The sequence below is a fragment of the Nannospalax galili genome, unplaced genomic scaffold (genome assembly GCF_000622305.1).
Source record: "Nannospalax galili isolate Female #2095 unplaced genomic scaffold, S.galili_v1.0 scaffold83, whole genome shotgun sequence".
In the NCBI taxonomy this organism is placed as follows: domain Eukaryota; kingdom Metazoa; phylum Chordata; class Mammalia; order Rodentia; family Spalacidae; genus Nannospalax; species Nannospalax galili.
In genome coordinates this window covers 6,111,798-6,139,267 of record NW_008352659.1, presented here as the reverse complement: position 1 = coordinate 6,139,267, position 27,470 = coordinate 6,111,798, and the positions used below count along the sequence as shown (strand labels likewise).

General features: G+C 45.2%; 1 protein-coding gene and 1 long non-coding RNA gene across 3 annotated transcripts in view; one reads left to right on the top strand and one right to left on the bottom strand.

Moving 5' to 3' along the window:
* Positions 1-25,688, bottom strand: part of Dupd1 (dual specificity phosphatase and pro isomerase domain containing 1) — a 40,464-nt gene extending 14,776 nt beyond the window's left edge. Inside the window, exons 1-2 of the mRNA XM_008849915.2 lie at positions 24,664-25,688; positions 11,925-12,152 (exon numbers count right to left, since the gene is read on the bottom strand). Coding sequence (XP_008848137.1) covers positions 11,925-12,124 — 200 coding nt within the window. The 5' untranslated portion in view covers positions 12,125-12,152; positions 24,664-25,688. The remainder of the gene's footprint in view (positions 1-11,924; positions 12,153-24,663) is intronic.
* The window catches only part of LOC115067121, a 28,962-nt gene extending 2,414 nt beyond the window's left edge, over positions 1-26,548 (top strand). The window contains exons 2-6 of one of the 2 annotated variants that reach the window (XR_003846555.1): positions 4,891-5,003; positions 5,591-5,707; positions 17,066-17,364; positions 24,351-24,470; positions 25,895-26,548. This is a non-coding gene — a long non-coding RNA (uncharacterized LOC115067121). The remainder of the gene's footprint in view (positions 1-4,890; positions 5,004-5,590; positions 5,708-17,065; positions 17,365-24,350; positions 24,471-25,894) is intronic. The other variant, XR_003846556.1, reaches the window with a different exon arrangement.
* The last annotated feature ends 922 nt before the right edge of the window (positions 26,549-27,470 follow it).

Here is a 27,470-nt window from a genome sequence, read left to right as displayed (position 1 = left end):
GCAATCAGCCTCACTTTGAGGTTGAGCTCAGTGGAAAAATTAAAATTAACTGTCCTTGACAGGAAGTCCTAACCCACCAGAAAGACTGTTCTCTCTGGGTACAGCACCAAGATCTCTGCAGAATCAAATGGCAGTTTAAAGAGATACAGTTTGCACTTTGCTGCTTTGGGGAGGGGGGTCAAGGACCAAGGGTAGATAAACAACAAGACTCATTGTGTGATATCTATCCAGTCACCCTACCCTGCTAGCTTTGGCTGTGTCAGAGAAGAAAGAGCTGATGAGAGCATTAGACCTGTGGCTTGTCTAAGGTCCACTGCAGGTTTTCAGGGCTGTGTCTGCCAGGGCTGGGAAGGGGATATGGGGTCTCTATACACCACTCTGGGGACTTCTCTCAGTTCAGAGTCTGATTGAGACCTTGAAAGTGCATCCACAGCAGAATGGGGCGTTTTCAAATAAAAATAAGTGCTTCCTGGATCACAGGTACCCAGTGTCCAGTCCCCAGGTGGACCAGATGGCCAGCTCAGCAGTGGCTGGAAATGGGATGTGGACAGAGGATGATGTTTGGCTCTGTATTGTTTTGTTTTTCAATTTCAGGGCCAGATACAGAATTATCTCAGATAGTTTATGCAGGAAAGAGACTAAGAAACCCAGAGATATTTTGAGGTGGTGGGAAAAGAGAAATAAAAGGTCATGTGTTCTGTGGTCAAGGTTCTGGGCCTGCCTCTGATGGAGAAATACAACAGATTCAGGAATTTGCTTCTACAAACTAGATGATGAGAGGCTGGGGAGATGGCTTAGTCAGTAAAGTGCTTGTCATACAAGCAGGAGGACCTGAGTTTGATGCCCGGTATCCACGTACAAACCAGTACTGTTGGTGCACCTGTAATCCCAGCATGGGAAGGTGAAGGCAGAAGGTTCCCTGGGGCGTGCTGGCCAGCTAATCTAGCTGAATTAGTGAGCTCGAGGTTCAGTGAGAGGCCCTTTCTCAAACAATAAGATAGATGGGGACTGGAGAGATGGCTCAGCAGTTAAGAATACTGGCTGATCTTGTAGAGGACCCAAGTTCAGTTCCCAGCACCCACATGGCAGCTAACAACTGTCCAGAACTCAAGTTCCAGGGAATTTGATGTCCTCTTCTGACCTCCACAGGTATTTCATGACATAGGTCATGCATGCAGGCAATACACTTGCACACATAAAATAAAAAATAAATAAAATATTAAAAATTAAAGTGCAGAGCAATAGAGGAGGACATTTGATGTCTATCTGTGGTCTACCTGTATGCATATGTGGGAACTTTCACTGTGCCCCATATGTGCATATGGACATATGCCACACACACATGCATATACACATGGTAAAGGCAGAGAATAATTGAGGAAGACATCTGATGTTGACCTCTGAGCTCCATATGCATGCATACATAGTTACACACACATGAACTTATACACCCAAGCACACACAAAATAAAAATAACAAAAGGGTCTTAATGTTTGGATATTTAAGAAAAATCCTAGATCTAAGCAATGTGTTCATTAAAAAAAAATCATGTCATCTCCTTACAGAAATAATACATGCCAAGGAATAATGTGAAAAATATAGCCTCCCCACCCCCCAAAATCACCTGTATTTCTGTCCTGCTAATGATAAAAACTATTATTATCCCAGCACTCAGGAGGCAGAGGCAGGTGGATCTCTGTGAGTTCAAGGTCTGGTCTACATTGTGAGTTCCAGGACAGCTGGAGCTACAGGGAGACCCTGTCTCAAAAAAGACCAAAACAACAACAACAAAAAAAAAACTGTTATTAGTCTTTTCTTTTTGGTATAAGATCTTCCAGTTGTTTTTCTATGCATGGATTTTGATATTTTATAGAGACATGTTTTGCTCTAATGTGGTAACAGGCATGCCTCATTTTATTTTTTTTAAATTTCTTTTTTTCAGTCTTTTTTTTTTTTTGGTCTTTTTGACACGGGGTCTCCCTGTAGCCCCAGCTGTCCTGGAACTCACTATGTAGATTTATTATTTGTGTGTGTGTGTGTGTGTGTGTGTGTGTGTGTGTGTGTGTGTGTACATGTGCATGTCGATGCCCTGCAGAGGCCACAAGAGGGCATCAGATCCTTTGGAGCTGGAGTTACAGTTGGTTTTTGTGCCACCTGATGTGGGTGCTGGGAATTGAACTTGGGTCCTCTGGAAGAGCAGCAAGTGCTCTTAACCTCTGAGCCATCTCTCCAGCCCCTTTTTATTTATTATTTTATTTTATTTTTTGTAATACTGGAGATTAAGTCTGAGGCCCTGAACATGCTAGTCAAGTGCTCTACTACTGGGCTATACTCCCCAGCTCGATACTAAATTTTTTATAGTTAAACACGAAGCGACCCTGTATCAAGCCAAATCTATCAGGACCATTTTCCCACATCTCAGGTGACTGTTGGCACTTTTTAGCAGGAAAAAAATAATAGTGTTATATATAGCATTGTGGTACATATGCTGTTGCATGCTGAAGAGACTAGCAGCCACGTTTGGCCAAAGATAGCTATGAATATAGCCCAACACAAAATCATAAACTTACTTATAACATGAGAGGTTTTTTGGTAACTCGGTTGCACAGTTCCTGAGTGTCAACTTTGTGGACAACAATGTTGTGTTGCAGTGTCAAAAGGTTGGACATGTCTTGTATGGTATAATGCAAACATAAGTAATTTATATGCCCTGAGAGACCAAAGAATTCAAATGACTTGCTTTATTTTGTTATTTGCTTTATCAGGGGAGCCTAGACTCAAACTTTTCTCTCCAAAGAATTCCTGTATGTACAGTTCAAAAACATGGCCGGGCATGGTGGTGCATGCTTTTAATCCCAGCACTTGGAAGGCAGAGACAGGTGGATCTCTGTGGGATTGAGTCCAGCCTGATCAACATAGTGAATTGTAGGCCAGCTGGAAGACCCTGTCTCAAATAATAACAATAACGATGATGATGATGATGATGATGGTAAAATCTTAGACACAGCAGTGTATTGTAAGCATCTGATACCACCATATGACCTTCAATAGCTGCTTGAGTCTCCTTATATAAGTCAATCTAAATTTTACCTCAGCTATCACTTTGAACACACCTACTTATGTCATTAGGAGAGACTTTTTAAAAGTATAATTGTCAGCCAGGCATGGTGGCGCACGCCTTTAATCCCAGCACTCGGGAGGCAGAGGCAGGAGGATCTCTGTGAGTTCAAGGCCAGCCTGGTCTACATAGTGAGTTCCAGGACAGCTGGGGCTACAGGGAGACCCTGACTCAAAAAGACCAAAAAAAAAAAAAAAAAAAAAAGTATAATCGTCATGCCTATGGTTAGAGACAATTTAAAATATATCTAAGAGCTGGCGAGGTGGTTCATCTGGGAAAGGCACTTGCTATGTAGGCTTGACAACTTGAGTTCCTAAATGTGGAAGGAGAGAACAAATTCCATATAGTTGCTGTCTGACTTCTATACTCATGCTGTATGTAGCACACGTGCTCCCACACTCACATACACATCATAAACAATAATAATTTAAATGTCTGATGCTCATTTTAAGTGGCCCTCTAGAAAACTTGCTCAGATATACATTCTAATTTTTAAAATTAATTTCTTTGAGGTGGTCTTGCTGTAGCCCCAGCTAGCCTAGAACTCCCTGTGTAGACCAAGCTGGCCTCAAACTCACAGAGATCTGTCTGCCTCTGCCTCCCTAGTGCTGGGATTAAAGGCATGTGCCACCATGCTCAGCCTTTAAAAATAATTTTGAGTTTTATGTATATGTGAAAGTCCCTGCAGGTATGATGTGGATCACATGTGTGCCTGGTACCTATGGAGGTCAGAAGAAGGCATTGGATCCCCTTGGACCTAGATAGTTACAGGAAGTTGTAAGTTGCCATATGGATGTGCTGGGAGCCAAACCAGACATTCCAGTTTTTATTGTATATATATATGTGTGTGTGTATGTATATATATATGTATATGTGAGTATATAGAAAATATATATATAATTTTCATTAACTGTTCTTAGGTTGGACATTTTGTCACACATCTATTGGACTCATGCAGTTTACTTTATGTTGTTGTTTATTGAGACAGGGTCTCAATATGTATCCCAAGTTGTACTTGAACTTGTTATCTTTCTGCCTCAGCCTCCTGAATGCTGGGATTACTGGCAAGTTCCACCATCTCTGGCCCATGCAGTTTGTTTTGAAGGATATTATCTAGCCCTGGTTTGACCCAAGACTCTCACTTTTCTCACTTCATGCAAACTCTTGACCTAGCTCTGGATTCTGAAGAAGCAATATCCTTTTCACATGGCCTGGTTTTCTCACTCGGAGCCCTTCCCTCAGACCTGGTCCAGCCTTCTTCTAGCCCCTGGAAAGTTGCCCCTGAAAGCTTGCTTCAAACTCCATCCCTGAGGAATTTGACTAAGCATACTACCCACGTGGCAGTCTCCTTGGGCAGCATTCTTGACCTTCCATTCAACAAGACCTTTGTTGTCCTGATCTCAACTCAGATCCCTCAGCCTCTGTAGTCAAGACCATTTGCTCATACTGTTAAGCAGGGGGGAGGAGGCGTACAAGCTCTGAGTATATAAGTTTGTGCGGACCCTCGGCCAGCCTCCTGCAGGTAGAAAGGAAGCTGCTCCCATGTTGCAGGACCCTACACTAGGCAGTAAAGACAGTCCCCTCATGACCATTCTGCAGAGGCTGGCCTGTACCTAATTGAGAATTCCTGTTTGCATGTGGTCTGTGTTCTGCAATCTGGCATCTTTTTATTCTGTCACATGTGACACTATCATTGTCACATGTCACTCCATGGGTATGTCCTTGATGCCCTTGTCTACCTGTGGAGTCTTGACTGTGTGTGTTTCTTGCAGGTGCCCTTTGGAGCAGTGGACACCTTCCAGCCTTCTGGTCTCCATTAAGTCACCCGGTGTGAAAGTGAAACTCACTGGCCTGCTAGTTCTTGAGTGTGTTGAGGCCATTCAGGGTCAGTAGCTTGAACTGCTGTGTGAACTAAAACAAAGGAACCTCTGGGGCCTCAGTTTTCTTTGCTTGCTGAATAGAACTGATGACACAGGTGGCACCTTTTTTTATAAGTATGTGAAATTGAATGAATCAGTATTAAGCTTCTTTGACAGGTTAAAGAAATTCAGGGAAGAAAAACATTGGAGAAATGTACATCAAAATGTGCTTATCTTTGGATAATAGGATTATAGGGAATTCGAAATTTTTTCTTTGATCTGTGTTTTACAAAACACAGTAAGAAACATGTCATATATTCATTTACTATGTAAATTCGTGCCGATTTTATTGATATTTCCTTAGTACTCAGGAGAGATTGATTATTGCAAGGATATGAGGTGGCCTTTGGATTTTTAAATTCCTCTTAGATATATTCCCACTGGCCATGATGATGTAAGCCTGTCATCCGTAAGTGCTAAGGAGGCTGAAATAAGAGGAAAGAAAGTTCTAGGCTAACCTGGGCTTCACAGTAAGACCCTGTCTCAGAAAATAAAATAAATAAATAAAACAAAAACAAAACAATCAAAAATCGCTTTTGCCTCACTTTTCAAGATTCCAGTCCTCCAATGATGGAGTCTAAGGATGCAAAGAGACCATGCACAGGAGGCCTGTTTTTGAGAAATGATGCCATATTAATGGTTAGACCAGACACTTGGCTAACTCTGCAAGGTAGGTTCATGTTGCTTGAAACCTTGACTGAGAAAGCTTCATCTAGCAAGAGAGGGCTGGCCAGAGACTCAGGCATCTGTATCTGGTCACCTTGTCCAAATGGTGCCCAGTTGTATCTAAATCAGCTTCAGTAGTTCAAGGTTTGAAGTCTGGGCTTTCTGTTTCTTCCAGGAAACATTGAGCATGCTCAGCTGTTAACATGACATAGGCCAAGTATTGATTCCTTTTTTGGTGGGAAGGGGTCATAGCTGTCCAAGTACACCAATGCCCCCCCCCCCACCTTTTCTTAGTCTCCCCAACCTGCAGGCTAGGTGTCTCGACTTTTGAGATTGCTGACTGGCTAGGAGAAAAAAAAAATCAGACCAAGCAAATTGGGGGTGGGGTGTGGGGGAGAGAGCTGGCCATAGGCATTTAGCCTGTGAAGAATCTGGCTTTTTTGGAGAGGAGGATGGTGGGTTTGTTGATGACCCTCAGAAAGAAGGCCTTGGTGGTAACTGTAGTGTTAGTAAAAGTGGGGAGCCCCTTTCATCTCGGCCCCTAAAGCAGCAGGATAGTTTACAAGCATCCCAGGGTTGGCTCCTAGGGACCGTCACTTGCGTGTGCACACTGTGGAGCTGGAGGAGGAAGGGAGGTTGCTGAGTTACCCTGTTTCAGCCCAGCATGATCATCAACTGCCCTGCCTAGGAATTTGCAATTATTTTGACAGTAGCTTAAGATATTTCCTTCCTGCTGACTGTACAGAAAGGGGAAAAAAAGAAAAAGAAAGATTTTTCTAAGCAAATGAAAGATGTGAAGGAGATTAAAGTGAGAATATTTAAATGATAGAAACTTAGTGCTTTCAAGCATACTCAAGCAGTTTTTTTGAAGCATCCATTTAGGGATGGCTGATTGATAAGAGGCTATGAATTATTCTTATCTCTGAGTCCCTGGCTCTCTGGAGGGCAACACTTGGTTAACCTAATTTGAATCTAATTTAAATGACTTAAGAGTAATAAAACAAGTGAATGCTTGAACCTAATAAAGCCCAATTTATTTAATAGGACATTTTAAAAGAATTGTATGTTAGAGCCAGAGGAAGCCTTTGAAATCATCTTTTATTTAACAAATAAAGAAACTGAGTCCCAGAACAATAAAATGTTTTGCTGAAGGCCACACACAGTTAGTGGCCACACATAATGGGGACTTGAACTCTGTGCCCCAAGCAGGTCTCCTGAGCTTTTGCTCTGCTGTCTGGGAGCCTGAGGTTCCCACTGGGGCAGACTCAATCAGTCTCCTACTGAGTTATGGGAAATGGGTGGATAATGAGGAAGACTTCCCCATAGGGACACCCACAAGATGGCCTGTTGTCTGTGCCCCACTCTCTCAACTGACTCACAGATCTTCCTGTCTGTGGCTGCTTTTCACCAAACAGGGCTGGTGCATAATTGGACTTGGGTTTTCAGGCACCCAGTAAGCTGAATCCTCTTGGGATAACCTGGGACTGAGTAAGTGCTTTAGAAATTCTGAAACCCAGGGATCCGTAGGCCTGCCATATGGTACTGTCTCTTCAGGCCTTAGGTTTCCAGCGTCTCTGGGAGGCCAGGAGGGTGTTGGTGGAGGAGAAGAAGGGCCTTTCTCCTAGTAGTGTGCTGCGTTCCTGATCGGATCATGTGGGAAAAGTTTGACCTAGGGTGATTTTGGTCCCCAGGCTGCTATTAGGCAGAAAGACCTTTAGTGACAAAATCTAGCTTGTCCTTTACTTTCCTCACATGCTGTGAGAGTACTAGAACCTGCTTCATATATAATAGTTCATATGTGAGTGTTCCAGACACTGTGCTGAGCTCTGATAAGTGTTAACACATTAAGTCCTAAGTTTTATAAATGAAGAACTTGAAGCTCAGAGAGCTTGATGACCCCTCCAAAGCCACATAGAAACCAGACACTATGGCTCCAAATAGATGCTTAGCCATCTGCCTGTCTCTGTAAAGAGGGCCTGGAGGACAAAGGATGAACGTCATCTTGGGGATAAGTCTGGCCCCTAGCAAGTCCCACGAGTCACTGGCCTAGGGTCCAGGAACAGATGGTGGCCTGGGTGGCTCAGGACATCTGTTCTTACTCCCGAGTCTGAACTGCCTTTACTTCCAGAGACTGGCACACAGCCTTCAAAAAAATCTTAGGTGCTTTGTGAGAGAGAGAGAAAAAAACTCAACCTCGGTACAAACATTAAATTAAAGCAGAAGCAGCGGCTTTATGGCTGCAAAGCCAGCTTTGGGCTTTGGACAGTACCTCCAAGGAGTCCCAGAAACCCAGCAGCCTTCTCATCTGGCAGCCCAGGTTGCAGCCTCTCTGGGTTGCACTGGCCTTGGAATCTACAGCCCTTTGAAGTCTTATGAACCCTTTTAAGTAGGTGTCATACCCTGAGCCAAAATCAGAAAAGTTTGAAGCCCTGACTTGGGTTTCTGCCCCTTTACTGTGTGTTCAGGCCACAGAGCTGCCTGGACTCTGTGTGTGTGTGTGTGTGTGTGTGTGTGTGTGTGTGTGTGTGTGTCTGAGCTGGATTGAATTGAAAGGGCAGTGACATTTTCTTCTTTGGTAGAAGCAAGGTTATAGTCAAAGGTCAAGGACAAAAGCATATGCCATTGTTGGGCACTTTCGGGTTTTTTTTTGAGACAGGGTCTCCCTGTAGCCCCAGCTGTCCTGAAACTCACTATGTAGACTAGGCTGGCCTTGAACTCACAGAGATCCGCCTGCCTCTGCCTCCCAAGTGCTGGGATTAAAGGCGTGTGCCACCACGCCAGGCTGTTGGGCACTTTCTTAAGCAGTCCATGTCCATTCTCCTCAGACCCTCAACGTGGCTTCCCCAAAGCAGCCCTTAGCTAGCATTCAACCTGCCTTTCTGGGCTTTTCACCAAGTAACAGCAGCAACATTGGTACCTGCATTTGTCTATCACCTCACCATCTCTAAAACACTTTCCCATGCCTTATTTCTCTGGCTGCCAGATTTAATTTAGAGGTGAGGACATAGGTCCAGAAAGGTAAAGGCCCTGCTCAAAACCACTACCCCTTTCCAGGGGGCTGTGGTAAGTTGTGTGATCATTTACAAAGTTTGCGGTCCTTCCTGAGGGATGGGTTATATCTTCCTAACCATGTCAACAGGAAGCTTTGGCATGAACTTGCTTGGTCCAATGAAATATGGACAAAAATGGCATTTGTCAGCTGGGCCTGGTCCTACATGCCTACACTTGGGAGGTGGAGACAGGAGGATCAGGAGTTTGAGGCTAGGCTGGGCTCCATGAGATTCTTTAGTCCCTGCTGCAAGAGAGAAAAATATCCCAGCAGTATTCCAGATGTGTCTGCCCCATCAGCCTGGGTCCTGGACCCCAGTGACCATGATGCATAGCCAGAACCAGCCACATAGTAGACACTGAGAAAGAGGCTGGGTTTTTTTGTTTGTTTTGTTTTGGGTCTTTTTTGAGACAGGGAAGGTTTCTGTGTAGCTGGCCTAGAACTTGCTATGTAGACTAGGCTGGCCTTGAACTCACAGTGTCCTCCTGCCTCTGCCTCCCAAATGCTGGGACTAAAGGCATGTGCCACCTGGACCAGCAGAGAAATAAGTTGTTATGTAGAAGGCCACTGATGTGGGAATGGCCTGTTAGATTAGTGCAGCCGATCTAAGATGATGGTTCACCTGAACCGTAGAATGTGGCTTAGTCAGACCTTCTGAAAGCATGTTTTCTACCACACACATCATCGTATTGCACTGTTTAGCTACTTCAGCCTTAGAATCAACACCATCATGCATGCTTTCCTCTATACTGGTACTCCTGTTTCTATGACTTACATTTCCTAAAGTGCTATTTCAGGTCAAAGTGTACATGTATGTACCTTTTACAAAAGCTAATTTTAGACTTTCAGGAAATTAGCAAATAGAGCACGGAGATTGTTGGTAATAAAAAGGAATGGGTGTTGACACATGACACAGCTTGGATGAAGCCTGAGGAGCATGCATACAAAAGCCAGTCATAAAGCCCACCAGATTGTGTGGCTCCATTTATGTGAAATGTCCAGATTAGGTAAATGTATAAAAGCAGACAGTAGATTGGTGGCCGCGGGGGCAGAGGGAGGAGGGGAGTAAGGAGTGACTACTTAATGGATTCTGGTTTCCTCTTGAAGTGATGAAAATGTTCTGCAATTAGATAGTGGTGATGGTTGCACAACTCAGTGAATATAATAAAATTGCTGAATTGTGTGCTTTCAAAGGGATGAATTTTATGGTACATGAATTATATCCTAGCAGAGCCGCATTCAAAAAAGAAAACAGTACAGCGAGTTCCTGTATAGCCTCGCCTAAGTTCCTGCTCTGCTCTCAACTGGGAAATGATTGGACAAATTGTAGCACAGTTATAATGGAGAATGTTAAAAGTGTAGAACAGGGTATGTGTTATGATTCATTTTTTAAGAGAAACCGTTTAAGCCAGGCAAGGTAGTGCAGGCCTCTAATCCCAACACTTGGGAGACTGAGGCAGATCAGGAGTTTAAGGCCAGCCTGGGCTACATAAGACCCTGTTTCAACAAAATAAAACGTTCGTTTAAAATAAATGAAAACATTGTGTGTGTGTGTGTGTGTGTGTGTGTGTGTGTGTGTGTGTGTTGCATTTCTTATGTTTGAAATAGCACACGTAAAGTAGAAATAGCATATGAACAATATTTGTGGGCTGGCAAGGTGGATCAGAGGGTAAAGAGGTTAGCCACCAAGCCTAAGTACCTGAGTTCAATCTCTAGGCCCCACATGGTAGAAGAAAATCGACTCCCAGAAGTTGTCCTCTGACCTCTACACACGTGCTGTGGCACACATGCACCCCCCCTCCCAAAAAAAAACCATACATACACACAAATAAATAAAAAGAACCCCAAGCTTTATACTTGTTATTGAAAGAATTAAGACAGGACAAAGAGAAATTGTGTGATTTGGTTGTTTTTGTTTTGTTTTGTCTGAGACAGAGTCTCATGTAGCCTTGAGCTTACTATATAACCAAGGCTGACCTTGAACTCCTAATCCTTTTGTCTCTACCTTGAAAGCGCTAGGATTACAGGCATGTGCTACCATGCTTGGCTTGCAGTTTATTTTTTATAACCCCCATTTAGTTTAATATGATATCAAAAGGCATGAAAGTTTTATAACTTCTCCTACTTAAAAAAAAAAGATAAAGGAAAAAAATAAGTCAAGGGCTACTGCTCTTGGGCAATTCCCATGCTAGACGATTTATGTCTCATTTTTAAGCAGCAAGCTAGGTATTAAGATCACATGCATAGGGGGCCTTCTTATATGCTCCAAGGTGGAACACAAGTTGAAGTTCAGGAGGATGGAGGGAGGAGTGAAGTGGAAGTTGTAAATGAAGCTTATGGGTTGGGCAGAGCTGCATTTGAACCTCAGCCAGCTCTCTGATACCAAGGGGTGCTTACTAAACAGCTCTGTCCCTCAGTGTCCTTACCTTTAAAATGGGCATAAATGAAATATTCTTTTTCATTGGGTTGTCATGAGGGCCAAATAAGGTCATATGTATAGGATGCTTAACACAGTATCTGTGAGATAATATTTCCTAAATGATGGCTGCCACCACCACCGCCACCACCACCACCACCACCACCATCATCTACAATAGACATTTCTTGTTTTTTTTGTGCAGTGGAGAATGTGAATATAAAAATCCATGAAGAGACAGTGACTTTAATTTAGGCTTACCATTTTCCAAACACATAGTTTGGAGTACATCTATGCCAGACCCCTATTCCTGCTGTTACAGTCAGCTAAAGTAGACTACACGTCCCAGACCCACTTGCAGCTAGGGGCAGGGGAAATCTTGGGTGGGACTTCCCTTTAGAAAGAGGCCCTTCTTGTCTTCCTTTCCCCCACTTTCCTGCTGTCTGGGGTCTACAGTTCATAGTCAGAGCCCCAGGAGCACTCTGAGTCCTTGAAGGGAGCCAGACCCTCAGGATGGTGAAGCAAAAAGCACAGAACCAGACTCTCTGGTGGCCCAGCAGTCACCATGCCAGCCCCAGCTAACCTTCCTGAACATGTGACAGAAAAATAAGCTCACCTGGCTTATGGCTTTTTACTGGGTTTTCTGTAAAATGACTATGAACTCTAAATAGCAGCATTCTTACAGAACAACTAGCCAGGAGTTGGTACAGTGACCTGGGGAGGGGAGGGCAGAGTGAGGCTGGGCCTGGTACTTACTCATCACCAATATAAAGCCTGGGCCAGACCTCGTTGACGTGGGTGTACTGGGGACTGCCTTTCCAGAAGAGTCGCTCCAGCTCGAAGGCTCCAGGGGTGCAGTAGTCCTCAGCCTCCCCCCCTTCCTCCTCCTGTAGGGACAGCCTCTTGGCACATGGGTAGGCATTCTTGAGGGTTGTCTTTGTGTCTCCCGATGTCATTTGGGGGCGAAAGGATTTTCTTTCCTTTCTGCATGAGAGAGGGTCAGGATGGTGTTAGCAGGGAATGGTGGGCGTTACAGAGGAGCTGGGAAGAAGCCAAGTTGGAAATATGGCTGGTGTGTCCCTAGCCTGCAGTGCCATCTCTTGTCACCCTAGGCCACACAGGTGAAGACGGCCATAATAGCAGTTAAATGACACTTCCCAGCATTCCAGTGTTCCCAGAGCAAAAGTGCTGGGAGTCTAAGGGGGACTTGTAGCAGACCTAAGCAACTCTCCCAGCAGCCAGTCCCTTCTCATCTTTAAAAAATCTTTTTAATTTTATTTTTGGGTTCTACTTCTCTAGTGACTACTTTTTCCTTTACCTGCTAGTTTTGGACCATTTTGAACATGAAGAGGAAGACCCAGAAGGTCCTGACGTTGCAGGCCTGTGGCTCTCTCAAAACTGAAAGGGAGCAGTCAGCCAGCAGGGCTTTTGTGGAAGTCAGGTTGACTGCGTAGGGGTCAGCTGGCTTATTAGGACAGTTGGGGTCCTGCTCATGGCTCTCACACTCGGAGGCTGGCTGTCGCTGCTCTACCTTATCAAGGGATTAAAAGAGATGTCCTGGCTAGACAGCTGTGTCTGCAGATTGAACCCTGTTCTGGGAGAGCTTGCCAGGCTTTGCTTCTAGAATGTGGAAGAAGCCGTTCCATTGTCCCCAGGGAAATGAATTTCCTGTGGAACTGGGTAGCATGCAAAAGTTCTCTGATGGAGTAAATGATAACATCTTTGGTTACACAGCTCGGGAAGGGAAGTTGTACTCAGGCTCCAAGACTGGGAAGAAAGAGGAAAAGATGAAATGATGAGGGAGCATCGGACCAGTACGGTAGGGAGGGACTGTTGTTGATTTGACAAGTAAATCAAGCTGCTAATGCCAAACCCACAGATTCAACTAACCAAGAACCAAAATATTCAAAAGAGAAAGATTGTGCCTGTTGTGAACATGCACAGACTTTCTCTTTTGACGTTAATCCTTAAACCATATGGTATAGCAACTATTTAGATACTTCATATGCTACATTAGGTATTACAAATAATCTAAAGAGGATTTACATTTAGGAGGATATGTGTAGCCCATATGCAAGTACAGTGCCTTTGTTTTTGGTTTGGTTTGGTTTTTGCTCATTTTGAGACAGGGTCTCCCTGTACTCCTATCCTAGATGGCTTGGAACTTGCTATGTAGACCAGGCTGGCCTTGATCTTACAGAGATAAGCCTGCCTTTGTCTCCCCTAGTGCTGGGATTAAAGGTGTGTACAACCATGCCCTGCTCTTTTTTTTTTTTTTTTTTCTTGAGACAGGGTTTCATGTAGACCAGATTGACCTCAAACTTAATATTATATGTAATTAGGCTAGACTGGCTGGCCAGAGAACCCCAGGGGTCCTCCTGCCTCTGCCTTCCATGTGCTGAGATTACAGGTGCATGCTACCATGCCTGGCATATTTTCACATGGGCTCTGGGGATCAAATCAGGTCCTTGTGCTTGCTTTACTGAATGAAACTTCCCCACATTCCCCTTTTTCTTTGAGACGGTCTTACAACGTAGCACTGGATGGCCTGGAATGCATTATGTAGACCACACTGGCCTCTGTCTCACAGAGATTGACCTGCCTCTGCCTCCAGAGTGCTAGGATGAAAGGTGGCTCCTTTTTAATATTTTTAGTTTTTTGAGCTTGGCATGCTGTGTAGCCCAGCTGGCCGCCAAGTCCAGTGATCCTCTTGCCTCAGCAAGATCCTGAGGGCTAGGATCACAGGCATGAGCCACTTCACCTTGTTCTTATTGTTGCTTTCTGATACAGGCTATACTTCTGGCTAGCTGAGGGGAATTTTCTCTTTGAAAGAATATTCCAGATGATAAAAAGGAAAGAATGCCCCATTTTATAATACCTGATAAGCTGTTGGATCCAGGGCACTGAGCAATGATTGCCAACATTGTAAGAATGAAAAGAGACGGCAGATATTTATTGACTTCTTTAAAAAAAATTTTTTTTTATTAAGCCAGGTTTGGTGGCACACATCTTTAATCCCAGCACTTGGGATGCAGAAGCAGGTAGATCTCAGTGAGATCAAGGCCAGCCTGGTCTACATAGTGAGTTCCAGGGAAGCTCAGGTTGCAGAGAGACCCTGTCTCAAGAATTCCAAAAAAAAATGTGTGTGTGTGTGTGTGTGTGTGTGTGTCTGTGTCTGTGTGTGTGTGTGTGTACATGTTCTGTGTAAGTGTAGAAGTCAAAGGACAATTTTCAGGAGTCATTTCTCTTCTTCTACCATGTGGGTCCTGAGGCTTGAACTCAGGTCTTAAGGCTTGGCTACAAGCCCCTTTACTTGCTGAGCCTTCTTGCAGGCCCTATTGGTACAACACACTGCTACAATGAAAGTGTTCTCACCAAAGCAAAGTGGAATCTTAGCAGAATCCTTGGAGTCTAGGTTTGATGAGAATTTTGCAAGAGATTCAGGGGATAGTTAAATTCTACTACAGGGACTGGGTATGGTAGCACATGCCTTTAACCCCAGCCCTCCAGAGGCAGAAGCAAGTGGATCTCTGTGAAGTAGAGAACTGCCTTGTCTACATAGTGAGTTCCAGGCCAGCCAGGCCTAAATACTCAAACCCTGTGTTAAAAAAAAATGGGCTGGAGAGATGGCTCAGTGGTTAAGAACACTGGCTGTTCTTGCAGAAGATCTGGGTTCAAATCCCAGCACACACATGGTGGCTAACGGCTGTCCATAACTCCAGTTCCAGGAGATCCAACTGCCTCTTCTGTCCTCCACGGGCATTGCACAAATTGAGTGCACTTACCTACATGCAGACAATACACTCATACACACAAAATAAAAATAATAAAATTTTTAAAAATTTACTTTTTATTATTTTTTAATTTGTTATGTGTATGAGTGTTATGCCTGCATGTAGGTAAGTGCACCTCTGTCATACAATGCCCGTGGAGGACAGAAGAGGCACTTACATACATTCAAGTAATATACTTGTATACATAAAACAAAACAAAAAACCAGGAGGGAATGCACATTCACTAAAGCAAGCACAAGGAGCTGAGTTTAATCCCCAGAAAGGAGACTGAAGCAGGAGGATGCTTCAGCCTAGGAGTTTGAGGCCTTGAAATGTGTACCCTAAGAATTAGAATGAGACCTCGGTCTCTTAAGAAAAATGAAAGTAGCCAGGGTGGTGGTGCATGCCTTTAGTCTCAGCACTTGGGAGACAGAGGCAGGCAGATCTCTGTGAGTTCAAGGCCAGCCTGATCTGTACATAGCAAGTTCTAGGCCATCTGGGGCTATAGGGAGACCTTGTCTCAAAAAGACCAAAAAATCCCGAAAAAAAAAATCCTAAACCATTGCTTCAGGAATTTGATTCCCCCAAGTCTTGATATAGGATGCTTGAGAAGAAAGGGTCACTAGCCTATGGGGATGGTGGGAAGCCAGTCATTGTGACTTATTCCTTGTGACACCTGTTTCCTGGGTTGGGGATAGTGCTAAGCACGGAGGACCTTCCTTTGGAGCCTTTCCAAATGTCTGTGTAAAGACCAGTTCCATTAAAGTCATCTGGTACTGGCTAAAAATACAGATTTCTGGACTGCACACTGGGTTGGGACCTGAGAGTGTATATTTAATTTTTATTTATTTATTTATTTGGTCTTTTTGAGACAGGGTCTCCTTATAGCCCAACTTGACCTGGAATGCCTCTGTCCCTTGAATGTGATATTGTTTGGGTATGCAGAGATTGAAGATGAATTGAGAACAGTAACCTGGGGAGGGGGGAAGGGGCTATTTTCTTTATTTTTTGAAGAAAGATCCTGACTCTGAAGCTTCAAGTGACGCTGTGGAAATCTGAAATGAGGGGATGTCATGAAGACAGCTTTTCTTTTTCTGAGGAAAAAAAATAGGCATGGGCTTTTTATTTATTTATTTATTTGGTCTTTTTGAGACAGGGTCTCCTTGTAGCCCCAGCTGAACTGAATTCACTATGTAGAACACGCTGGCTTGGCTCTCACAGAGATGTACCTGCCCCTGCTGGGATCAAAGGCATGGGCCTGGTGGAGAATCTGTATTTTAACAAGATCCTAGGAGAGTCTGTGTTCACTAATAGTTGATAGTAATTACCCAACGTGTGACTAAAGAGTCAGGGAACTGCTGGGTCAAGAGAAGGGTAGTAAGGATGCTCAGAGTGCCTCCCATCTTCCCATTAATGTGGGGCCAGGTCTTGGCTACACATGCAGATGGAGAGAGAACTGGACCACCCTGCAAGGGTTCTTGGTGTCCTTTATCTCTGTATCTTGTGTCTGGAAGGTTGCAGGTGCTGGGGAGATACTTATCAAAGGAGGGAGTGGCTTAGTGAATGGATGGACTGAGGGTGAATGGTGTGGGGGCGTGGGTAAAGGCCTGTGTGTAGGGCCTGTGAGCAGGAAGAAGGCTCTGGCTGACCTGAGGCTGGGTATGGAGGAAGGAAGGGCAGAATACAGGGTGCACTATGCCTCCTCTCCCCTGTGGTTGCTAAGGCCTGAACTTGACTTTTGGATTTGCCTGGTGGGGCTTCTAGGTGGCCGGTGGGGTGGGGGTATTTCAAGGTGTGGCTTATGCCTCTCCAGCAGGAAACAGCACAGACTCCTCCAGTCTCCTAAGTGCATGGTTACAACTTTCCTTCTGGGCCACAGTAGCCTTAATTCTAAAACACCCAGAACTCAGCACATGCAGGGCACCCACTCTTCCTGTTTCTACTTAAGCACCATATTCCTTAACACTGAAGTCTAGGTCCTTTTGAGCCCTACTTGTCACTATAAAGGGGACTTGGGAACAGAGGATTTGGGGGAGATGCTAGAGTCCTTTCCATTGTGGAAGTTCTGTCTGCCTCCTTTGATCACTGAAGCTGACCTCACTGAGGCCTCTCCCTCCTCATTAGGCTGGGAAGGAACCATCCCTGGTCCCCACCCCTGCGTTGAAAGCTTCGGCTGGATTTCCAGACAGAAAAGGAAGTTGTGCGGTCTACCCAGAGCAGCTTGGCACTCAGAAGGGGCTCTGGGATCTATTATCCTCCGGCGTGATGGGGGGAAAGAGAACAAAGCTCAGAGCTGTCCAGAAACCACAGACCTGTAATCTTTCCAAAGCCTGAAGGCGACTTGTACATCCCCCTCCAAGGCTCCCAGATCTCTCATTCTCTGAGAGGCAGGGATGGTCTGTTTCCCAGATCACAGCCAAAAGGTAAGGGGGAGACAAATCTGTTCTGTTTGGTTTCCATAGATTCGACCTAAAGATTAACTACCAAAGTCTCCACGACACACGCAGTATCAATCACAGGCTAAATGTTGTGAGAGCTGGGCAGGCTATCAGGACAGGCTTCTGGGTTCCTGTAACAGCTTCGAACTTAAAGATTTGGACCCAAGAAATCAAATGCTGGCCCTGAAGACTTCTGGCTTATGTGAGCATCCTCTTGAGAGGAACAGGGCCCGGTTCAGGTTCTTCAGAGGGCCAAGTGATAACATAGTGGAGGAAATAGCTGGATACTAAGAAGCAAACAGTGGGCTGGGGAGATGGCTTAGCCCTTAATTGCACTGGCTGCTCTTGCAGAGGACCCAGGTTCGGTTCCTGGCACCTGAATGGCATCTCACAACTGTCTGTAACTCAAGTTCCAGGGACTCCAACACCCTCTTTGCTCCACAGGTGCCAAGCACAAATGCACATACATACATACAGGCAAAACATGCTTACATATAAAAATTTTAAAAAGTTAACAAAAACAGTAATTTGACTCTTGGTGGTAAGCAAGAAGTGTTAGGGAATAGTGGGAACTGTGGTACGATAAAGAGCCAATGCCTTCTCCATTAAGGGCATTCCATGTAGGAATGCGAGTCCAGAGTTTTCTGGGTTTTTTAAAGTTTTTTTGAAATGGCACATGCATTGTACATATGTGGAGGTCAGAGGACAGCTACTGGGAGTCTGTTTGCTCCTTGGTCCCAGGGATTGAACTTGAGTTGTCAGGCTTGGCAGCAAGCTCCTTTGCCTGCTGAGTCATAGTTGGCTCACTTTCAAACATTTTCATGAGAAGCCAGAATGTTGCCAGATTTTTGTAAGCAATCTATTTGGTTTTGTTTGTTTATTTTTTTGAGTTAGGATTTTCCTATGGCCCCAGCTGGCCTGGAACTTCTATGTAGACCAGCTGGCTTCGATCTCACGATCTTACAAATCTGCCTGCCTCTGCCTCCTGAGTGCTAGAATTAAGGGCTTGGGCCACCACACCCAGCTCTTGTTTCGATTTTTGAGACAGTGTCTCAATATATAGGCCTTGTTGACCTAGAAATCACTATGTAGACCAGGCTGGACTTGAACTTTCGGTAATCCCTCTGTCTCAGCCTCACAAGTGCTTGGATTATAGGTATGAGCCACTATGCTAGGTTTAAAATCATAATTTAAGCAACTTTTTAAAATTTGTTTTTATTTTATGTGTATAAATGTTTTGCCTGTGTGTATGTAAGTATACCGGTGTTGTACAATGCCCATGGAGGTCAGAAGAGGGCATCAGATGCCTGGAATTGGAGTTAGGGGTAGTTGTTGGCTGTCATGTGGGTACGAGGAACCAAACCCAGGTCCTCTGCAAGAGCAGCCTGTGCTCTTAATCACTGAACCATCTCTCTAGCCCCAAAATCATAGTTTTTAATTCAGATCAAGAATTTTTTCACCTTGGGCAAAGCTTTTAGTTTCTTTAGGAAAAGGAATGTCTGATTGTTACAGGACCTCAGAAGAGGCCATGCAAGTGTGGGGCTCTGAGGTGAATCCACCCCTAAGGGAATCTCTTCCCCTCTCTAATTGCAGGTACAGAGGGTAGTGCCTTCCGCACTCCCACTCCTCGGTGACAGAGCCAGGGATCTGGACTTCCCCCCAGCTGTCTTCATTTAGTCTAAGTCAGTGACCTTGGGGCATTCTGGGGTCACCGTTTCCTTCATGGCTTGACCTCACAAGTTAGGCCTGGCCCTATCCTCAAAGCTTTATACATGTACCCTGTGTCAAACAAGCAGAACTGGGACAGGCCAGTGTGAAAGGGGATTGGGTACGAGTCGAAGAAACTGGCTACAAAGCCTTTGGCTTCTAGAAGTTGTTTTTAATTAATTATTTTATTTTTATATTTTTGGTCTTTTTGAGACAGGATCTTCCTGTAGCCCCAGCGGGCCTGGAACTCATTATGTAAACCAGGTTGGCCTCAAACTCATAGAGATCTGCCTGCCTCTGCCTCCCAAGTGCTGGGGTTAAATGCATGCACCACCATGCCTGGCGATTTATTTTTTATTTTATGTGTTATGAGTGTTTTGCCTGCGTGTATGTAAGTACACCCCATGCATACAATACCCATGGAGTCCAGAGGAGGGTATCAGATCCCCTGGAACTGGAGTTTTGGACAGTTGTTAGCCACTACGTAGATGCTGGGAACTGAACCCAGCCAGTGTTCTTAACCACCAAGTCATCTCTCCAGCCCCTTCTAGAAGTTTTTGATCTTAGCAAAATAATTTATATTCTGATATTAAAAATAAATTCTGCCCTTGGTACTGGAGAAATGGCTCTGGGTAAGAGTGCTTGCTGAGAAAGCATGAGATCCATTCCCAGCACCCAGTACAAAGCCAGGCATGACTGCACGAGCCTGTAACCGCAGCACTGTGGAGAGCGGAGAAAGGAAGGTTGCTGGGGCTTATTGGCTGCCAGCCTGCCTCAGGTTCCATGAGAGATTCTGTCTCAAGGGAGTAAGGTAGAGAGTGACAGAGCAGGACATCCAGCATTGTCCTCTGGCTTCCATGCATGCATACTTGTATACACACATGTGCATAAACCACACATGTATACCTCCACACACACATATATACAATTTTTTAAAAAATTCTGCCCTCTTCAACCAGGTGTGGTGGCATACACCTTTAGTCCCAGCACTCAGGAGGCAGAGGCAGGTTGATCTCTGTGACTTCAAGACCAGCCCGGTCTACATAGTTCCTGGAGAGGGTTACACAGTGAGACCTGCCCTCCTACAGAATACAGTACCTGTGGATAGTCATGTTCCTGGGAAAAAGTTAGTCCAAATTTAAATGCAATGTGCATCACATTTCTTCCCCAGCACCACCCAAGTTGGGTCTGGAATGTGCTTTGAAAGAACAGGGCGAGTGGAAACACTGCTGTGGTTGGTTAAATGACTATTAGTAGTGCAAGACCTACTGCTGGATATGTGGGGGTTGGAGCTTGGCAAGAGTGTCCATATATAAACATATACATGTTTTAACTTACTACAAGTCATTGCTCTTTATGAATTTTAAATCTGCCAAAATGATCCCAACCAGAAAATGAAAGTTGGGGATTTTTTTTTCATCAAAAGTTGGACATGAAAACTCAGGAATTTTGTGTGTGTTGTTGCCTGTAATTTAATTCTTCATGTATCAGATGTAATCCAAGTTTAACAGATTTTTTTTTTCTTTTGGATTCTGGCAAGTATGTTAACAGGAGGCAATTATGTGAATTAATATAAAACGCTTTTATTAAAAAAAAAGAAAAGCCTTCATTTAAAAGGAAATTTAATATTACTTCTCTGATGGTGTTGATGTCATGAACTTGTTTGATTAACTCTTCAAATGGTTCAAAGTGCTTTGGGTGGTAATTTATGAACTCTTAATTGATTTTCCCAATTGTGGTTTGGCAGAGGTGGGCCTCTTGGAAATGTAGGGGGGTTCGAGGCCCTCAGGCAGCTGCCCTCTTAGACTTGGGAGCCAGCTGTCGTGGACATTACCCAGCAACATAGGGGGAGCTCTGGCTAGGGAGATGAGCTTAGGGTGATCAGGCCACTTGTAGTTCTGACTCCTGAGCAGTTGGATGTCTGTCTCCTCTTGAGATGTGTAGGAATACTACAGGCAGTTTCCCAGCAGGACAGACTCAAGAACCATTTCCCAAGCCAGGTGTGGTGGCGCACACCTTTAGTCCCAGCACTCGGGAGGCAGAGGCAGGCAGATCTCTGTGAGTTTGAGGCCAGTAGCTGGGGCTACTGGAAGACCCTGTCTCAAAAAAGACACCTCAGAACAAGCCTTTCTTGTGTGGAAAAGGGTAAAAGAGGTTTCAGAGTATTTGCCCTCACTGCCCCATCCCCATTTCCTATCCAGACCACTGTTCCTCCCTAGCCTGCCTCTCAGATGCCAGCTGGGAAGGTTCTGGACCTTGGCAAGGCTGGGGCCTGATAAGGCTGTTCTTTCTTTCTCTCTCTCTCTCTCTCTCTCTCTTTCTCCTTTTTGATTTATTTTTATTTTATGTGTGTAGTGTTTTGCCTGCCTATAAATGTACCAAGTGCATGCAGTGTCAGAAGAAACCAGAAGAGGGCGTCAAATCACCAGGAACTGGAGTTATGGACAGTTGTTAGCTGCCATGTGGGTGCTGGGAACAGAACCCGGGTCCGCTGCAAGAGCAGCCAGTGCTCTTAACTGCTGAACCATTTATCTAGCCTCATAGCTGCCATCTCCTAAAACTGTTATAAAAGTTCTCAGAGAAATGACAACCCTGGTCAGACCCAGAAAAATGAACTTGCAGGTGTTTTTTTTTTTTTTTTTTATTGTGCTCCTGAACCAACTAGGTGGGGCATAATTGCCCCCACATTACATGAAGAAAATGAGGGTCAGAGAGGTTAAGAAACCTGGCAGCAAGTTAGTGAGTAGAATACACTGGGGACTCAGCACAACAGTCTTGCAGCCCGACTGTGTCAGCAGATTCACCATATTCCTGGTCATGGAGTATGAGCTCCTGAGGATGAACCCGTGCTTTTTCATTTTTTATTTTTCATATGTGTGTGGTGTGTTTGCATATGCATGTGTGGGCACATGTGTATGGGTGCATGCATATGCGAGTGAGTATGGAGGCCTGAAGTTGCTGTCAGGTGTCCTTTGATCATTCTCCACTTGTTTTTCTGAGGCAATCTCTTGCTGAACTCAGCACTTTCAGATTTCTGATAGTCTAACCAGCCGGCTTGCTCCAGGGATCTCCTGTCTCTGCCTGCCGAGTGCTAGAATAACAGGCAGCTACCATGCCTGCCCAGCTCTGGGGATCACAACTCTAGTCCTCTTGTTTATGAGACAAGCTCTATCCACTGAGCTTCTCCCCAACCTTGCCTTTCAGTGTGGCAAGTGCTCTCTTGGGCCCTGGAGTCTCGCATACCCAGCCTCCAACTTTCTCATGTGTAAATGGGGATAAATAGCATTCACCTCACAGGTTGAAGGATTAAATGAGATCATTTTAGCCCTACCATAGCAAACAGAGCTTGGAGACTTTCACAGAGCATGGGGACATGGACACAGAAGAGAGGTAATAGATATCTAAGCCAAGACTAGGGAAGAGTGTGTAGAGTCATGTGGATGGGACAGGAGGTCATGGAAGGGCAGTTGTAAAGGAAGACACAGAGCATCCATGAGCTTCAGCATCCTCCATTGGGTGATGGGGCTCACTGGCCCCTGTGTGAAGTGCAAGCCAGCCTTTTGTGAGTAGGAGAAAGCTATTTACTATCTACTGGCCAGATCAGGCTTCCAGGAGACTTCACCCTTTTTACTATGGAAATGGAAGACCCAGAACCATCAAGGGTCACCAGAACACAAATTCAAACATCATGTGTTTTGGTGTCAGGCTAAGGACAAATGCAATTACATCCCCTAGCCCAGCCCCTGCTAGTGCTGTTCCCAGGCCCACACCTCCCTGGGGAAAGACCGAGGACAGAGCAGCTGAATGAGATGCCCCTATCGCTCCCCAAACATTAACGGCACCAGGCCCCATGGTAGTTACACCATCAGACTCTGAGGCACATTGGGCTCTGGTCTCTACCATTGCCTAGGCAGTGTGACCTGGAGCAAACCACCTAATTTACTGTGCCTCAGTTTCTTCATATGAGAAAGGGGAGAATGTGGAATAGAGGAAATATATTAATACTTACAAGGAACGTTCTCAAAACAGTGCTGAGAACCAGGTGTGGTGGTCCATGCCTGTAATCCTAGCTCTAGGGAGGCTGAGGCAAGAAGATTGTCATGAGTTCAAGGCCAGCCTGGACTACATAATGAGTTCCAGGTCAGCCTGGGCTACAGTGTAAGAGACCCTGTTTCACAAAACAAAAACAAAAACCAAACAATATCAGTACTAGGCACATGGAAATACTTCAGAAAACCTGGTATTTCCCAAAGGAAGACCAGCCCTGGATCTGTGACTGGCAGAGGGCTGCCAGTCCGCTCCCCAAGGTCACACTGCTAGGCCTTTGTAGTTTTGCTAAAAACAAACAAATAACAACAGTAACAACAAAGAACTTACAGCCCAGCCTCCAACCACAGTACCTCTGCCATGAGACTGATTATTAGTCGCAGGACTTCTTCCCTCACACAGGCCCCAGCTGCCCCTCTAACCCCACTGTCACCCTAGGGCTGAAATGCTGTCAGCCTGGGCTATCAGTGATGAAGGACCATTGCTTCCCCTTTCATCCTTAGGCAGACCTGCGTTTGACCCTGTGGAAGCTTCAGGGCCACCTGGCCTTCCCCTGACTCTCCTCAGATCTTCTCCCACTTCCCACACCCATATTCTCAGAAATCCCTCAAGTGTTGTTAATAAATGTCAGGGTCCTCCAACTTGTTGGTGGAACCAATATATCTGAGAACAAGCAGTTCCACAAGAAAAAGGTCTCAACGCAGCAGAAAAGGTACCACATAACAGGGACCCCAGGGGCTGGTGGCCTCTTCAGGCATGGCCCTCAAACCCCCTTCTCCTCTCACTCTGGAGTTTTCCCCTTGGAGTGTTTCAGCGTGAATAGCCAGTACCTGGTAGTCCCAACAGCTCTTGAATTTCAGGCCTGCAGGCGACTGCTGTGACCACAGGACAAGGGCATTGAGGTCTGCTGGAAGAGCCTGGTCTGAGATGCAGGACACTCTTCCTTCCTACCTCACATGATGCTGTCTTGGTTGAGTGGCTCTGTCCCTCCACCATCCAGTTTCCCCATCTCTATTGGGGTGGTGGCAGCCGCAACCCCATGTCCCCTCCACCAAGATTGAGAAAATCTTCAGAGCCTTTTTCTTTAAAGGCTGTTTAACATTACCCAGGGCACAAAAAAAGTTATCCTTAGAGTTGAGTACTGATTTGCAATTTGTGCTGGGACCTAAGCAACTTGCTCCTTGACTCTGAAATTTTTTTCTCTCTCAACCCTCCAGGTGAACACAGGTAGAACTTTATGAGAATGTGAAATCTGATACAGAGCATCTGAAGCCTTAACCCACCCTATTATCCTTAATACTGGTCATTGAATCCGAAACTCAGTTATAGAAAAGGAGGTAAGAGAAGCTCAATGGCGTCTCTAAAGAATGCTGGGACAGCAAGAAGCCTTTCAAACTAAAAGGATGTGGGCTGTTCTCCACAACTTCAGAAATGGTGGAAGGGGAGTTTCTAGCCCCCACAGCCATACTCTCCATGAACACTTGCCTGAACCCAAGAGGTAACAACAGCCTTTCCACCCAAGGGCCTTACCTGGGTGTGTGCTGGAGGCCTGGCCAGGTTAAGAGGTACAGGTCCTTGGGGTGTGTGGCAGTCGCACACTCGGCCTCCTGGACTGGCTCAGAGGGCCTATTTTTAGGGTCAGATCTGCTGACACTGACCTTGCATGCTGTCCAGTCTGAGAGGAGACCTGTGGCATTTGTTTGCAAAATGATTCGCCAGTGTGACCTGAAACCCTGGACTTAGGAAGTCCTGTACCTGGAGCCCACATACTTGTCTCTGGCCTGGCCACAGATGTAAGACATGTGGCCGGCAGGGTGGCGACAGACAGGGGAATTCCCCCAGCTTTGTTTTCTCAGGATGGATGAAGCCAGGTGTCAGTGGGCTCTGTCTCAGAATGGCTGGGACAGGGAATGTTTGTCTGCTGGCCAGAGCCCATGTGAGAGGCCCCAGGGCACATTGCACAGAGGAAAACTCTACCACAGGCTTCTCTGAGGGTTTGGAGAGCTATATCTCTGGGGGAATGGATGGAATGGATGTCACATCACACAGGGTGATGAATAAAACCCCAAGGAAGAGTCAATGTGGGAAAACTGTACTGTAGCCATTCTTGTGACATCCCCTACCGAGTTCCCATCATTTTGGGGCTTCAGTGATGATGATTATCACAAGCCTGTCTTATATTATTATTATGAGGCTTGAAGGAGATGAAGCATAGAAAATACTTAGGAAGTGCCCAATGCATGGGTGACACATAGAACGTTCTGGAAGGTATTAGTATTTTAAAACTATTCCCAACCCAGTGTTTCCAAATCTGTCTTCTTGCCTTTCTCTTTTCTCAACTTCTTGCTTCATTGCCTCCAGCCCTGTTTTGCTTTGGTACCCTCCCATCAAGTTCTACCAATATAGCTCTCCTTTTTAACATCAAGGGGCAGAGTCCCACCCAGTACCCTCTAATTTTCTAGTAAAATTAGGGCTTGCTACAGCTTCTCTTGAAGATTGATGTGATTTACCATTCTTACCTGTCCTTGTCAACCCCCTTTGGGGCATAGTTTAATGTGTGAAAGGGACTGCAGAGAAGGCTTCCAGTCTCCTACAGCCTTCATTTAATGACGTCCTTATATTGTCTTCTGCAACTTTGTTCAGCATGCAAATACCTTCCTTGTGACTTGTAGTATTAGCTACTGTTGCTGTTATTTATGGTAATTATTGACGCTATTATTATTCATTGTGAAACTGCTGGTAACTTGGCTTTTATTAATAGAAAGAAGAGTCACAAAGGAAGGAGAACCTAGAAGAACAAAGAAGTCCAGATGTTCCTACTGTCAATTGCTGGAGTCAGAACAACAGGGTCAGAAGCCTTTCTATAGTCACCCTAAGAAATAACAGTCAAGAGATGCTAGAATTGAGAAGGTCTAGGTAAAGATTTCTTCCTCGTAGGGAGCCTTGATGGGAAAGCTGCAGTCCCAGCCTGAGACAGAGCTGAGGAGGGACTTTCAGACTTTTGAAAGTGTGGGGTCAGTAGTGTGGAGAAAATCAATATCTAAGTCAGGTGTGGTGGCACACACCTGTAATCCCAGGAGGCGGGAAAATTGCCCCAAGTTCAACACCAGCCTAGTCTGCATAGGGATTAAGTCAGCCAGGGCTGTATAGCCAGACGCTGTCTCAAACAGGGAGCTGTTTAGATGGCTCAGTGGGTAAAGATGCATGACACCAAGCCTCACAATCCAAGTTTGATCTCTGGAGCTCACATGGTGGAAATAGAAAACAGATTCCCAAAAGTTGACCTCTGCATACAACCTCTGCAACACACACACACAAAAATAAATAGGCTGGGTATGGTGGTATACACCTTTAATCCCAGCACTTGGGAGGCAGAGGCAGGCAGATCTTTGTGAATTCTAAGCTAGCCTGATCTACATAGCAAGTTCCAGGCTAGCCAGGGCTACATAGTTAAACCCTGTCTCAAAGTGAAAGAATAACTAAGTAACTAACTAACTAACTAAATAAATAAATAAATAAATGTAAAATAAAATAAACAGTGAATCCATTAGCCTTCATCAATATCTAGAGACATTTGAGCTAGCCAGATGATAGGTAGGTAGAAAGATAGTTATAGATAGATAAAAGAAATAGTATTTCTTACCATCTAAGATGATAGTGAGAGATCTGAGTGACTCCATCTTGGATAAAACCTCCATGGGACTGACCAAGCACTGAACCCTGTTCCAGGAAAATACACAAAAAAAGTATACTTGGAATAGATAGAGACCAACTCCCCCGCCAATGGTCAATTAACCAGGGACAGGAAAGTACTAAAAGTCCAGATGTCTCTTCAGATTTCCTGAAGGCAGCAGTTTATGGTTTGGCACTGGGCTGCAACCAATCAGATGCTTGCCAGGCTGGAGACCCCCTACTTGCTAAACTTGCTGAAATAAACCTATAAAAACCTCTGTCTCCCCAAGCAAGGGGTCTCACATCTGAGATCCACTGGCTCGGTGACAGAGTGGGCCCAAGCTTAAGCTTGCAACAATAAAAAAAAAAACCTGGTATGTTGGCATCGTCCGGGCCCTTGGTGGTCTTTGGGGTCTCGTGAACTGGGCACAACATCTTGGGGGCTCGTCCGGGATCCCCAAGGACCCCCCCCCCCAGGACCCCTGAACCAAAGGGTTCCTGGCCGGCTGGTAAGTTTCTGTGTCTAGTTGTGCCTGCCTGTGTCTGTCCCAGCATTTGTTTTGAGCCTCGAGGCAAACTTGTGAACAGTGTGGTCAGGAGCGGTTGGAGCAGACACGCTGGATGACCGTGACCACAGAGGTCTGGAAGACGTTCCAGACCCTGGC